The sequence below is a fragment of the Brassica oleracea genome, chromosome C5 (assembly GCF_000695525.1).
Source record: "Brassica oleracea var. oleracea cultivar TO1000 chromosome C5, BOL, whole genome shotgun sequence".
In the NCBI taxonomy this organism is placed as follows: Eukaryota; Viridiplantae; Streptophyta; class Magnoliopsida; order Brassicales; family Brassicaceae; genus Brassica; species Brassica oleracea.
In genome coordinates this window covers 35,789,197-35,803,413 of record NC_027752.1, presented here as the reverse complement: position 1 = coordinate 35,803,413, position 14,217 = coordinate 35,789,197, and the positions used below count along the sequence as shown (strand labels likewise).

The 14,217-nt window shown below is 40.7% G+C and overlaps 4 protein-coding genes across 4 annotated transcripts; 2 read left to right on the top strand and 2 right to left on the bottom strand.

The window, feature by feature from the left end:
- Window positions 1–1,621: 1,621 nt before the first annotated feature.
- On the bottom strand, window positions 1,622–2,596 carry LOC106343641. The gene has a single exon (XM_013782909.1). The coding sequence runs from the start codon at window positions 2,572–2,574 to the stop codon at window positions 1,747–1,749; it is 828 nt and encodes a 275-aa protein (XP_013638363.1). The 5' UTR covers window positions 2,575–2,596; the 3' UTR covers window positions 1,622–1,746.
- A 99-nt stretch (window positions 2,597–2,695) lies between these two features.
- LOC106343642 (30S ribosomal protein S17) lies at window positions 2,696–3,432 on the top strand. Its single transcript, XM_013782910.1, has 2 exons — window positions 2,696–2,916; window positions 3,058–3,432. The coding sequence occupies exons 1-2, from the start codon at window positions 2,755–2,757 to the stop codon at window positions 3,226–3,228; spliced, it is 333 nt and encodes a 110-aa protein (XP_013638364.1). The 5' UTR covers window positions 2,696–2,754; the 3' UTR covers window positions 3,229–3,432.
- Window positions 3,433–5,125: 1,693 nt separating this feature from the next.
- Window positions 5,126–8,750, top strand: LOC106295797 (protein TIC 62, chloroplastic). Its single transcript, XM_013731782.1, has 15 exons — window positions 5,126–5,387; window positions 5,514–5,637; window positions 5,722–5,794; window positions 5,869–5,905; window positions 6,001–6,177; window positions 6,263–6,344; window positions 6,415–6,487; window positions 6,580–6,690; window positions 6,778–6,930; window positions 7,018–7,205; window positions 7,318–7,548; window positions 7,735–7,923; window positions 7,999–8,127; window positions 8,220–8,345; window positions 8,435–8,750. The coding sequence occupies exons 1-15, from the start codon at window positions 5,210–5,212 to the stop codon at window positions 8,490–8,492; spliced, it is 1,929 nt and encodes a 642-aa protein (XP_013587236.1). The 5' UTR covers window positions 5,126–5,209; the 3' UTR covers window positions 8,493–8,750.
- A 322-nt stretch (window positions 8,751–9,072) lies between these two features.
- On the bottom strand, window positions 9,073–11,059 carry LOC106343647 (RING-H2 finger protein ATL65). Its single transcript, XM_013782917.1, has one exon. The coding sequence runs from the start codon at window positions 10,809–10,811 to the stop codon at window positions 9,483–9,485; it is 1,329 nt and encodes a 442-aa protein (XP_013638371.1). The 5' UTR covers window positions 10,812–11,059; the 3' UTR covers window positions 9,073–9,482.
- Window positions 11,060–14,217: the final 3,158 nt, after the last annotated feature.

The window sequence follows — 14,217 nt, the reverse complement described above, 5'->3', positions numbered from 1 at the left end:
TATAACTGCAAAGATTAATTTTCAATATAAATTTATGTTTAAATACTGCGAAATACATCATTTAATATAAACAAAATACTACAAACATAAAAGAAACACCTGCTATGATGAAACAATGTAGTGAATTTACAACTTGTATAATTGTTTTATTAGAGTTTTGGGTTAAAGTAATATATTAATATTTCAATAATATTAATGTTTTTGATTCAAAACTGATAATAAGGGAGAGTTAAAATTTTGGTTTTATTAGGATTTTAAGTCATTTAAACTTTCTTTGTTCTAATATATGTGAATTTTCATTAGAAGATATTAATTTAATTTTTTGGTTTTAAAATATAAAGTAGGTCTAAACTTATTATATTTTCAAAATAAAATTACTTTTTATATTGTTTAGAAACATATTAAGAACAAATCAAATTAAACAAGCTGTAACTAATCTTCTTAAAAAAAAACTTCGGAAAAAGAAAATCATAAAGATCAGTGCTTAATGTGTGGAAACCTTTGGCTCTCTTTCGTACCTCCAAGACATCAGATTCAAGTTTTCAAACCGAGAAGAAGAATTTAATCTCTATATTCTCTAGCCAACTGACGATGAGTTCTTTTCCTTCTGAATTACAATTATCAAGCTGCTTTGTAAACTGGGCTAGTGATAATAAGCTATTGAATTATTGTTGAGTAACTATGAAAGTCACTGGGCTACTTATGATCGTATAAACAAACCCCTATTCTGGAGCTACCGTTAACAAACGTAAAAATGCCAACGACCCTTAGCCACCTCCACGCAGCATCTCATCCTTCTCTTTCAGAACCGATGATTTCATGGAAAATGCACCGAAGATAAAGTGTATAGAGAATATGATTAGATCATCACAAAGACTTGTCTTTGAACGTAGATGAAAATCAAAATATATACTGAAGAACTTACTAAGAGAGACGAAGAAGAAGAAGAAGGCTTCATACTCTTCTCTTTGGTTCTCCTTGGAATCATAAGATCTGTATTTGGATTTGAAGAAATCCATGGAAAAGATGGTTGAGCACGAGATTCATAGCGAGTGGAGAAGAGACGTCGCCGTTGATGAATCGGTGGAGAAGCAAGCCGGAGTGAATCTATGCCTTCGTGGTGATTGTCATTACCTTGAACATGGAGATGAACGGTGAAGATAAAGCTCTTGACAGATTTTAACCAGTCCATGCCGATTGCCCTATTTTTGGATAATGCTGTGTATTGTGTTGCAAATAATAATGGATTGCCTGGTAATTGAGGTAGACCGTTGTATATTTCTTTGTAGACTATGTTTTTAACCCTTCCTAACTTTTGATCATTTCTTTGCAAATATTTGTACGGTCACGAGTGATTTGGGCCGGCCCGAGAATGAAAATGGCAAAATTATGTTTCCAATTCGTTGGATTAAAGCCCAGAACAGTAGTGACATGGCATATTGATTGGCACACAATATTTTTGCCCATGTGGCAGGGCTTAGGAACCAGGAATTTAGTCTCTTTTATATAGTAGGATAAAGCCCAGAACGGTAGTGACATGGCATATTGATTGGCACACAATATTTTTGCCCATGTGGCAGGGCTTAGGAACCAGGGATTTAGTCCCTTTTATATAGTAGGATAAGTGAACTCAAAAGTATTATTAACCAATTTCGACCATAACAAATACGGTATATCCGAATGAGACTAGGAAACTGAACCCGGAAAAAAAAAAAGAAACTTGACAAGGGAAAACCAAAAGAGTGATCATGGTTTCCACTTGGAATAGAACTTGTGATCACCCCACATCAACATCCTACTAAGCGAAAGCCTAACGCCTTTCTTCTTCAAATGCCAATGCCTCGGCTTTATTCTCTTCCCCAAGCTAAACCCAAAATACTGAGGAAACTTCTTCAACTCTTCCAACTCTCTCTCCATATCATAAACCAGAAACTCAAACTTGGGCCTCAGGTTATCCTCCACACTGTACCCAAATATCGCCGGGATCCTCCCACACACTCTCGCCGCTTCCTCGTGCTCAAACCCTATGCTCTTGAGGAACCTCATCTTCGCTCTCAGCTTCTCCGCCCTCGTGTTGAGCACGTGCGCGTTCGTCTTGCTCGCTCTGTTCAGATTCTTCACCCCCAGCTCCTTGAGGTAAACCAGCGTCGGTCTCAAACAGTACTCCACGTCGGAGAGGAGGATGCTGGGGCAGTTCACGATCAGTCCTCTGGATTCCGCGGCGGAGGCTCCGAGCTCGCCGGCGAGGAAGTCGAAGACGGGATCTGTTTCGGAGATGGAGAAAGTCGGTGAGAAGAGCTGCGGGCAGAGGTAGACGAGGCGAGGGAAGTCTTCGTCGGAGATTCCTTTTGATTTTAGGAAGTTCACGGCGGAGAGGATGTGAGGGAGGTTGTCCACCGGAGGAGCGAGTCTTGGATTCTGAGGGATTACTCCGAGAGACGAGAGGTATCTTAGGTTTTCGCGGTGCGAGGTATTAAACTTGAGATAGAGAGGTCTAGAGCTTGGAGGAGGAGAGGAAGACGAGGAGAGTGATGATAGAGGTTGAAGACGAAGCGAAGCGGTTACAGTAGCCATAGACTCCGTCGTTGATTCTTTATCCTCATCCCGGTTCGATTTTATATTACCAGATATTAATTTTAATCCGGTTCAGATCCATTGGGCTAAAAGTAAAAGCCCATCAATATAAAACCCTAGACTATCGTCTTCTCCGGCCTCCAGATTCTCACTTGTTGATTTCTCTCTCCGCTCAGAAAAATGAAGCCGGTGATAGGTACGGTGGTGTCGAACAAGATGCAGAAGTCGGTGGTGGTAGCTGTCGATAGACTCTTCCACAATAAGCTCTACAATCGCTACGTCAAGCGTACTTCCAAGTTCATGGCTCACGACGAGACGAACGCCTGTAACATCGGCGATCGAGTAATTCCCTCAACTTTTGAAAGATTTTATAGTGAATTTGAGATGCATTTGATCAAGAGCTCGAGCATTTAACGAAGCGTGCGACTTATGGATCTTGTTAGTGACTGATCCTAAAAGGAACTTGCTCTGTTATGATGCCAGGTGAAGTTGGATCCTTCGAGGCCATTGAGCAAGCATAAGAATTGGATTGTTGCGGAAATCATAAAGAAAGCACGAATCTATTCTCCACAGGCTGCTGCTGCAGCCGCTCTCAGTTTCTCAGCTGCGAAATCTCCGTCTGAGTCTTCGGTTCCCCCTGTTTCGTCTTCCTAAGGGGTATCATCAAACTTCTTTTTTTGGTGTTGAGTTTCACTTGCAAGTTCAGTGTAGTGTCTCTTGGCACCTTTTCAAAGATTAGGTTGTTTCAGTTTTGTGGAACTTCATGTGACTTTGTTGTTTCTGAAAATAAGTTATCTGACATTTGGCACAACTACTATGTGGCATTTCGATTCTGAGTTTTTGAAGTTGTTAGAAACCTTTGTGCGGCTGGTTACCTGTTCTTGGTCGTACCACTAGAATATATATATATATATATATATATATATATATATATTTGGCAGCAGGTCCTTTTCTCCTATAGTTTACCAGTTATATTAGAGTATATATGGTATGCTTAGCCTTTGTCTCTCTTCCACAAACTTACCCCAGGGTCGAGAAATGTGTTTCTCAGACTGGCAGCGCGTTAATAGAGGATAATCATATACAGAGGATGTAGGACTACTAGTGTGTAGTACTTTTAGGTGATGTTGGTGACTTGTATGATTTATGAATTTGATGATATAGATGATAAATCTCGCTCTTAAAATGTGTATTTTAGATTGATGCTCTATATGCGAGAGAGTCGATGAAAAAGATGATGCAGGGAAACCAAGATACACAAACCAGGCACTTCTGTCTGAATTTCTATGTAACCAGCACGTTTTATACTCTAATATTTAGAAGTAATTCATCATAGAAGAATGAAGACTGGAGCCGATGATGATGGGCTGTGTTTAAAAAGGCGATCGCCTTTTGCGCAAAGGCGCAAGGCGCAGTAAGGCGACAGTCCCACTGCCATAGACCTCTAAGGCGAGGCCAAGTCCGTAAGGCGCTCGCCATACTGCGCCTTTGGCTTAACTACAATGCGGCTTTGGCTTAACTACAATGCGCCTTAAGCGCTTCAAAAGCGTGCTTTGTAGTTTCTATTTAAAACTACTTTCACCAAACCCTTAAAACATCTTGAAAACCATGTAACAACTACTCTGACCAACCCTTTAAAGACCCTTACAACATGAAGCTTAGATCCATAGAGTTTTAGGTGTTTCGGGTTGGAGACTGAATTTAGATTTTTAGTTTTCAAGTTCTCTGTTTTAGTTATTGGATTTTATCAATGAGTATATATGTGACTGTATTAGTGTGTATATGACTAACTGCTATAGCTGACTATATTAGATTGTACACGACTCTAACTGTCTGAACTACTCTATAACTATCTTTTGCACATAACCATACAGTTATAGTGTGTAGAGCTACCACGTACACATGCTTCTAACCTAGGAAAACTATCAATGCATTTTTAAGTTCCTCTCTATACAATTATTATATGTTTGAATGTGTACAATCTATAAGGCGAGCGCCTTGGACCGCCATGGCGCAAGGCGCATGGCTCCAACCTCCTCGCCTTAGAGCGCCATGGGCCTTTTAAAACACAGATGATGGGCATTCAAACATCCTCATCCTGTTTTACAAAGTCAACGAGTGGCACATTCACAGCTAGCTCCAAAGTGTCCTCTCAAGAAGCTAGCTGTGCATGATAATTTCTCTTGCGACTAGGTTGATTATATTAAGCTGGTGGAGCAAGGGACAATCCCAAGGCTAACCTGGTGCAGAGTAAGCAAACCGGGTATAATGTGAAAGTAGAGCTGGTTAAGCTGGATTGAAGATCCGTTAATTGAAGCTAGAAACGGTAGCGTATTGGAGGACCAAGAAACCAAATAAACTAATGGTCTTTTGGTGCATAGGTAGTAAAGTAAAGCAGATTTATTAATGATGTTTGTATGCCCCTCGTTGTCATGGGATAACCAACCTATGCCATGTCAGCACTCCATTAAACATTCATTGGTCTCTTATGATGTTATGTAGGTCCCATCATATCAGGATGCAGTGGCACACCTCCTCGTCTCTCTCTCTCTGTCCATCCACAAGATAAAATTCAATTAGAACAAATTTCGATTAACGTACAAGAAACAAAACTAACTCAGCTTCTTCTCTAGCAATGGAAGGAACTAGTTTTCTCCGAGGGCAACCTCTAACAACAGCACCCTCCCTTCCCAGACAAAGGTTCCTTCTCCAAGGATGGAAAAACAATCGGATTGTCAGGTTTTCTGGTTTGACGAATCACTCCGATTCTATAAAGTCCAGGTCTTTCTTCGATCTTAGCCTCAGAGCTTCAGGTAATGTTCAACAGGTTTAACCTAATGAGTTCTGTATCTCTAGTTATTGATGTCCTCTGCATTTCATTTTTTCAAGTTGCATTGAAACAGTTTTGTTAATTGCTTTCTTTCGTTATCATTGTTTAGACAAAGCTCCCATAAAGGCAAGCTCTGCCGTAACAGAGGCAAACCCTACGAACTTAGAATCAAAGGAACAAGACCTTGTCTTTGTAGCTGGTGCTACGGGTAAAGTTGGTTCTAGAACTGTGAGGTTAGTTTCTTCTTGTTTCTTTTCTTAAGTCTCAAGAATTGTTTCGCCAATGCTGGTTGGTTACCACTGTCCTCATTCATTCAGAGAGTTACTGAAGCTCGGATTTCGAGTTAAAGCTGGAGTTCGAAGCGCTCAGAGAGCATCAAGTCTTGTGCAAGTATGACTTTACATTTTAAAACACTATAAGTCATCATTGAGGTGCAGCTTACTCTTGCCTAAATACATTTGCAGAGTGTTAAGGATATGAACACAGATGAAGGAACTCAACGTAAGAGTAAAATGTTTTGATTTATTATTTTGCTACAGCCATTTTGTTTGTCATAGAAGAAAAGGTAACAGGCAGTGTCTGTGTCTTTAGCCCAGCTGTAGAAAAGCTTGAGATTGTTGAATGTGACTTGGAGAAGAAAGACTCAATACAGCCTGCATTGGGGAATGCATCTGTGGTTATATGCTGTATAGGTGCTAGCGAGAAAGAAATATCCGATATCACCGGTCCTTACAGGATTGATTATTTGGCCACCAAAAACCTTGTTGATGCTGGTAAGCTCTCAAAGCAGTTTGCTCATTGTCCTTTCTTTCTATCTTTCTTGTTTCATCGTTGTCTCTTTGTTTGTTTTATGAGCAGCAACATCTGCAAAAGTTAATAACTTCATCTTGGTGACATCCTTAGGGACCAATAAATTTGGATTTCCCGCTGCCATTCTCAAGTAAGTCTGTAATGTTTCTCTTTTGTCAGAGAAGCAGTTAGAACTTAATGGCATGTTCTTGTTTGTGAAGTCTGTTCTGGGGAGTTCTTTGCTGGAAGAGAAAAGCTGAAGAAGCCTTGATTGCAAGTGGTCTCAACTACGCAGTGAGTGATAGTGATTACACAAACAGTTTCACATACTCTTTATGGATTGTATCACACCTCAGAGTTTTGCTTTTGCATCTTATTTTCATCAGATAGTTAGGCCTGGAGGAATGGAGAGACCAACTGATGCATACAAGGAGACTCATAATCTCACTCTTGCTCTAGATGATACATTGTTTGGTGGTCAGGTCTCAAATCTCCAGGTATTGTTTTTTTCTCCCTTGTCGGTGACTCAGTGATGAGCACATTGGGAAGAAGCTTTGATTTGTTTCCTTGTGATTGATCTCCAGGTTGCAGAATTGCTAGCTTGTATGGCTAAGAACCCTCAACTTTCTTGCTCTAAGATTGTGGAAGTGGTTGCTGAAACAACTGCACCATTAACCCCTATTGAAAAGCTTCTTGAAAAGATTCCTTCCAAACGTCCTTATGTGCCTCCACCAAAGGTTCTTCTCCCCCTCCTTTTACTAATCTTGATCATCTCTCTCCTGTGATAAGATATCTTTATCTCTCTGCATTTTGACTGTGGACAGGAATCAGTTCCAGCCAAAGAGGTAACACCAGTTCCTGCTGAGCCTGTCAAGCAAGAATCAGTTGCAGCCAAAGAGGTAACACCAGTCCTTACTGAGCCTGTCACTAAAGAACCAACAGCTCCCAAGGAGGATAAAGCACCTGCAGAAGTGAAAGATGTTAAGCCTAGGCCGCTGTCTCCTTATGCCGCGTAAGACAACTTTTTCCTCAAGAGGCAATAAAGTCAATCATGTTACTGGAATGACTTGTTGACATAAGACTGATTCCCTTGTTCCTTTTTCTGGTTTGTGAATATATATTAGCTATGAAGACTTGAAACCTCCAACATCTCCTATTCCGGCCACAGCACTTGGTGCCACCAAAGCTAAGGAGGTGGATGCAACTCAGGTTCCGGAGGTGGAAGAAACTCAGGTTCCTGTTGAGGCTAATGCAGTTCCACCACCAGAAAGTCCTGTTGAGACCAGTGTCCCAGTAGTAGAAGAAGTGAAGCAAGTTGAGGAAAAGAAAGAGAGGCCTCTTTCTCCTTATGCTAGGTAAAAAAATAATACTTGTCATCTTTGCGGCTTTACCATATTCAGGAGTCACTAAACTGATGTTGATTATGATGCGCCTATGAGTTTCTATTGGTATCATCACTGTTGGATTAATGAATGTGGGAGGCGGTTGATAAATTTCAAAAGCCTTATGCTTTGTTTACACTTGGCTTTATTATGGTGCAGCTATGAGAATCTAAAACCACCTTCATCTCCCACTCCTAAAGCTTGTGGTATCCAGAAGAGCGATACTTTGGCGCCTGTTCCAACAGATTCTGATACTGGTGAAAGCTCAACAGTTGCAACAACTGTCACTGAGGAGGCAGAAGCACCACCAGCCATACCAAAAATGAGACCTCTTTCTCCTTATGCAGCGTAACAACTTTTCCTCTTTCTCTATATATAACTCGGCTGTGGTCTGTTAAGAGTCTTACACTGTGTTTTTTGCAGTTACGCAGACCTAAAACCACCAACCTCACCGACTCCTGCATCAACTGGTCCCAAGAAAACAGCACCTGCAGAAGAAATCTCAGAGGTACCTGGAGGCAATGACGTGGTGGAAACAGTTGATGGTAGTGTGTAAGTATATAGAAACCAGAACTGGATAAGCCTGTCTAGTTTTAAGAAATGAATCTATACAATCTTCAGGGTTTTGCTTGTTGTTTGTGCAGGATCACGACTGAATCTGCTTCTGTGCCAGAGGCGGAAACCGTTAACAGTGTGACAGACACTTCCCTTACCCCAGAAGAAAGTGCAGCTGATCAGCCAAAGCCAAGGCCATTGTCACCTTACACAATGTGAGAAAGAGATAGAGAAGCATTTTGAAAGTGTGTTCTTTGCTATTAACTTCTTATTATGTGAACTGAGAGACTCAAATGTTTGGCAGGTATGAGGACATGAAGCCTCCAACATCACCTCTTCCATCTCCGGTCATCAATCATTAGTTATGTGTGAAATGATTTGCCCTTGAACCCTTGGAGCTTCTTCTTCTTTTTAGCTTCAGCTTCTTCTTTTTTTACAAATGAGAGAAAGATGGGGAAATTCAGTTTTACAGGTATGAATCAGTGAGCTGAGTAATACAAGATTCATCTTGCCTTCTGAGTTCTTCGTTTTTCTTCTGTTCAAATACTCATATTTGATAACCCATTCTCATTCAAACAACTTGATAATATATATATATATTCTGAGTCCACGTTTTCTTATAATATGTTCCTATTATACAAGGCTTTGCATTTTCCATTCTCTATGGTAGTTATTGTGTTGATATATGTCTTTCTTTTATAGGATGCGGTATTCTTCTTAGTCATTTTTATTTGGTCTAAACATGCGAATTCATCGTCGATTAAATTTAAGATATGTATTGTTTTCTTTTAATTCAATTGTAATTTGAAAAATTCAATAATAATAAAAATTATTTTTATCCGAAGACATTATCACATTTTTTCACTAATATAACATGTATCAAAAACTTTTGGCAGCTATATAAAATGTGAACATCATTCTCCATAGTGTAACAAAATAATCAGTTGTTAATTGCAAATTTAATCGACAGCTTAATATAAAATTAGTAGTATGAACAAAAAGTTTAGCAAACATAAAATTCCGTAATTAAAAAAAAAAAAAGCAATAAGCGCGACCGACAAAATAAAGTTATTATAGAAACGAAATCTAGTGTGGTTTGTTGACTCCGTTTCTATAATAACTTGGGCAGATTTGGACGTTAATGCATTTGATAACTCCGAGGACAATACTATACAACTCAACAGACAAAAAAAACAGTTAGAACGTCGTCGTACCAGCTCCAATACTTTCACCGTCTGGCATGTTTCGTCGATTTTAATTCCATTTAATGCCAAACCCCACATTCCATTAATGCTCCCTCCCTCCTTCCACTTCAATTTTTCTTCCTTTCATCCCCACCGTCCATTTTCATCTTACATATCTAGCCTACACGTGTCCTTTCTCCTCCACCTCTCCGGCGATAACAGTGCCTCTGGATCTCCGCATCTTAACCGGCTCGACGAGTGCGGTGCCGTTCTAAAGAACCTCGGACTCGTCATCGATTTCGTCCGCCGCGACGATGAGCTTCCCGTCGCCGGAATCCGCTCTGATATCGGGAAGAACACTCCCGATCGCCGCCGCGAAAACGGTGATTTCGCGCTTCTGTGGTAACGTAACGAGAACACTCTCGATTTCAGGTTTCCGAACGGAGACTGACGCTGCTTGTTCCACGTGGATCTCCGGTATCTCCACGGAGACACCGTGGCTGGCTCCATCGTCACTCTCTCTGATGCTGATTCCTCCCTATCGTAATCAAACGAGTAGGATCTCTTCAGCTCCCGGAACCGAGAAATAGCCGGCGTTTGCTCTTCCACCGCCGCTGTGATCTCCTGATCGTCTGTAACCGTCGCGGCTATGTTTAAATTATCATTACTCCGCGGCGGAGTTTCGCTGCGGATGACGATCGCGTTACTCTCTTCGTCGAGGCTTGGACGGATTCTAGGAGCCATCAAGGGAACGAACGGCGAGGTAGTCGCAACGACGCCGGATCGGAGAATCGCAGTACGGCAGAGGGGACAGTTAGGGTGAGATCGAAGCCACTCATCGATGCACTCAAGGTGGAAAGCATGGAAGCACAACGGAAGCGTCCGCACGTAATCTCCTTCCTCGAACTCCAACAAACAAACGGCGCAGTCCACGGCGGTGGCTGGAGTTTTCCCCACCGCGGTGGCAGGAGAAAGGCTCTTCCCGGTGCAAGAGGCGGCGGAGTAGAGAAACAGAGGCAGAGTTTTGATAACGGACTCATCTAGTCCGTAAGGAGAGTAGGAGGAGTAGTGAAACGAGTCGAAAGGGAAAGGGGAAAAGGATCGGAGATCGGAGGACGAGTTTGAAGCAGAGGATAGGTGGAGGAGACGGCGCCGACGATGTCGCCACCGTCGAAAACGGCGGAAGAGAGGCGAGAGGAATCGGCGGGAGATGAGGCGAGAGTAGGTCACGAAAAGAAAAGCGGCGGCTAAAACCACCACCATGGCGATCAACGGAGGGCTAAACTGTAAAGGAGGGTCAGAAGAAGGAGAAAGAATCTCCTCTGGTACTCCTGAATACGGTGAAAGAGACGGTGAAGCAGCTGGCGAAGGAGAAGGTGAGATATCGCCGGAACGCGGCGGTGGTGCCGCGAATCGCATGGTAGTTTGGTAAAAACAAAGAAAGACTCTGATTCTGAAACAGAGCTTCCCAGTGAAAGGTTTAACGTAAATGAGCATGCCCGAGTTGACTAAAGTAAACGGTGTTCGGAAGACTAATTGCCACGTCACTGTTGTTTTTTTTTTTTCTAATAATCTGATGCAGACAAATACGACGATCCAAAATTAACAATAATTAATCATAATAATTGCAAACTTGGAAGCAATCCCATCCTGGAGTATTATTATTCCTTTATTAATGATACTTTGGTTCTGGATTAGATAGTTTAGACTGTACACTGTTCAGGTACTAGATTTTGGGTAATTGAGGATACTATTCTATATTGTTAACCTAAATGTAATATCTTAGTTTAACTAGGAAGACGAGATTAGCAAAAATCTAGCAATACGGAGTTTGAGGGAATTAAAAAAGAAGAAAAAGAAGAAGATAGTGCTTCTTTACGGTTGTTTGATTTTAATGTGGATTTGATGTGGTGTCCCACTCTGATACAATGGTCTGAGAACTTTATTGGGAAGTGGATTTTCATGACTTTTTTAGAAAATTATTCTTTCACTATTTTCTTTTCTCCATTTGTTCATACTGCCTGATAAGCCAACCAAGTAGAAAGTTTTTGTTATTACAATTTGTTTGCTTTCTCTTCTACACGGCTACTCTTTTTGTATTTTCTAAGACTATTGTTCCTATGATTCTGACTGACCAATGACATGCTTATTTGGTGGGTAAATACATTCCACGGATGTTAATTCAATGTAGAATTACGTCATATGTTAAGAATTTTCAGGTTTAGTTAATATGAGACTATAATTCTAATATAGTAATAACTAACCAAGTTACATGTTAAATAGACCCTCATATATTAGCTATGTTAATTCTTGGAGCATCATCCTTCACGGAAGAGATCTATTAGCTAAAGGTTTAAGGCATATGATTGGTTATGGTCTCTCCATATCAGGTTTGGACTATGCTTTGGTTAGTTGACGGGGAAAGTCTATGAATCCCTCTTATGAAGAACATTTTGGTAGCTTATGAAGAATATTTTGGTAAACTTAAACTTCAAGGTATCAGATCTCATAATCCCCAACACACACCTATGAGATTTGCAGAAGCTAGATAACCTGTTCTATAAACAAGATATAGAGCTTATTCTAAAGTAAAAGCCAGTTATCTCTTCTTCTGATTTCTACTGCTGGAACCATACATGCTCTGGAGAGTATTCTGTCAAGACTGGATACTAGTTTGCAGAACAAAATGCTAGGAAAGAAGCATTATTATCAGGTCAAGCGCAACATTATCTAAACGGTATCAAGCAATGCATACGGTCTATAAAAACATCATCAAAGATTAAAATTTTTCTTTGGAAAGCCATTAGTGGTGCAATCTCTGTTGCTGATCATCTTATTGAAAGAGGAATGAGAGTTGAGGAATGAGAGTTGATACTCGCTGCCAAATCTGTGGCTTAGAAGGAGAATCAATAATCATGTCCTTTTCATTTGTACTATTGCAAGACAAACATGGGCTCTATGTAATTTTCCTCTCCATGTAATGGTTTTGACCCCTCCTCCATCTACTCCAACATTTACTATGTTCTACAGATAGAGAAAAATCAAAACTATCCCCTCATCATCAGAAGGAATGGCTTTTGGATTCTATGGTCAATCTGAAAAAACATGAACAATTTTCTCTTCAACGGAAGTTTATCAGTAGGTTCAAACTTTACAAGATCAATCTTTGAAGAAATAGACCACTGGTTTCTAGTTAAAAATTTGGAAGATCAAGAGAAAGCAATTGATCTAGAGATGAAGAAAAGAATTATTTTTGGATGGAAGCCACCACCTGCTACTTGGTTGAAATGTGATATTGGTTCTGTCTGGAACAAAAGTAGGTCTGAATGTGGAGCGTCTTAGATTCGTAGGAACTCAAATGGATCAGTTTTACTTCATTGGAGAAGATCTTTCAACAATATTCTCAGCAAAACCGATGGCTCTTTTGAAAGCTGGAGCTGGGCAATTGAAAGTATGAATTCCCTCCATTTTAACAACATTATCTTCTCCAGTGAAGACCATTCTCTAGTAGGCGCTATATCCAAACCTGCTGCATGGTCGGCCTTAAAATTTTACTCCCTGAGGCTATCTTCTATGCTTGACAATTTTTTGTGTTGGCGAGTAGAAATTTAGTCACGACAAGCCCTTACTGTAGCCTTCTGAATTGCTAATAGTGTTGTCAAGGAAAATAAGTTTCAATCCTACGTAGCAAGGGGTTTCCCTCTTTGGCTGTAAGATTTGTTCAAGTAGTTTATTCTGTTTCATCTCCTCCTATTTTTTTTGTATTTTGATTTCATATTTCTTTTGATATTATAATACAATTGTTAAAAAAAAAAAGAAGTTAAGTCCATATGACCAAGTATCCACTCCACTCATTACTTCTTTGATTATTTCAAGATGTAGAGTGATGTTAGGAGTTTCCAGGGCTCCTAAGATAAATGTTGTAGTATAGTGAATATCGAACCAGTTCTGAGAGATATCAAAGCACTGAGAATGCAAGTACTCACTTAATCTAAGTGCAACCAATGATTTAGATGGGTTTTAAACTATGACTAAAACTAGAAAGCAATAACATAATGATACTTTCTTGACTAAGGGAAAGGAGAACTCATGGGCATAGGGATTAGACCTTGGGTGATCAAGTGTCGAACTAAGGATGGCAAATGATCAATCAAACTATCAACCTTAAGCCTAGACACAATTCTAAGCAAGCTCTATGTCTAGATGAATGCTCATTTGCTAACATATCTCAAACATCAAATGTCTTTGGTTGAATAATATGAAAGCAATCATTACTAACAAGTCTATTAGCTATCTTAGCATCTTTAACAACAAATGTCTTTGGCAAAGTATGCTAAAAGCTAAGAAGAGTTGTCTCGGGCATTTCCTCGAACACCTTTCGGGGGGGAAATGCCTAAGGTTCAACTACTCAGTGGCCAACTCAGAAGATGCTTCAGAGTTTTTGTGTATTTTTCAATAGATCAAAAGATAGATCCCTCCTGGTGGTGGCTTACAGAGTATTAAAACATAGGTTTAGAAAATAAAAACGTGCATAATGAAATGACCAAAAGGCCCTTGAGAAATCACAAGTTCGAGTAGAAATAAAACGCGCAGCGACCTCAGCCCGTCGCTCCGACAAGTCGCTCTAGGCTTCGGGAGCGACCTCGCTGTGTCGCTGCGAGAGGTCGCTCCGGGTTCCTTCTCGCGTCTCTGGGTGATTGCTTCGTGTCGTCTCGCCATAGAGACGCGAGCGATCTCGGGGTGTCGCTTTGGGAGGTCGCTTCGAGAGGGGTGTGAGATGCGAGCGACCTCGGCGCGTCGCTCTGGGCAAGTCGCTTCACTGGGTGAATATGGCGAGCGACTTCACGGGGTCGCTCCAGCTAGGTCGCTCTGAGAGGTGCTTTGGAGCGACCTCATGACGTCG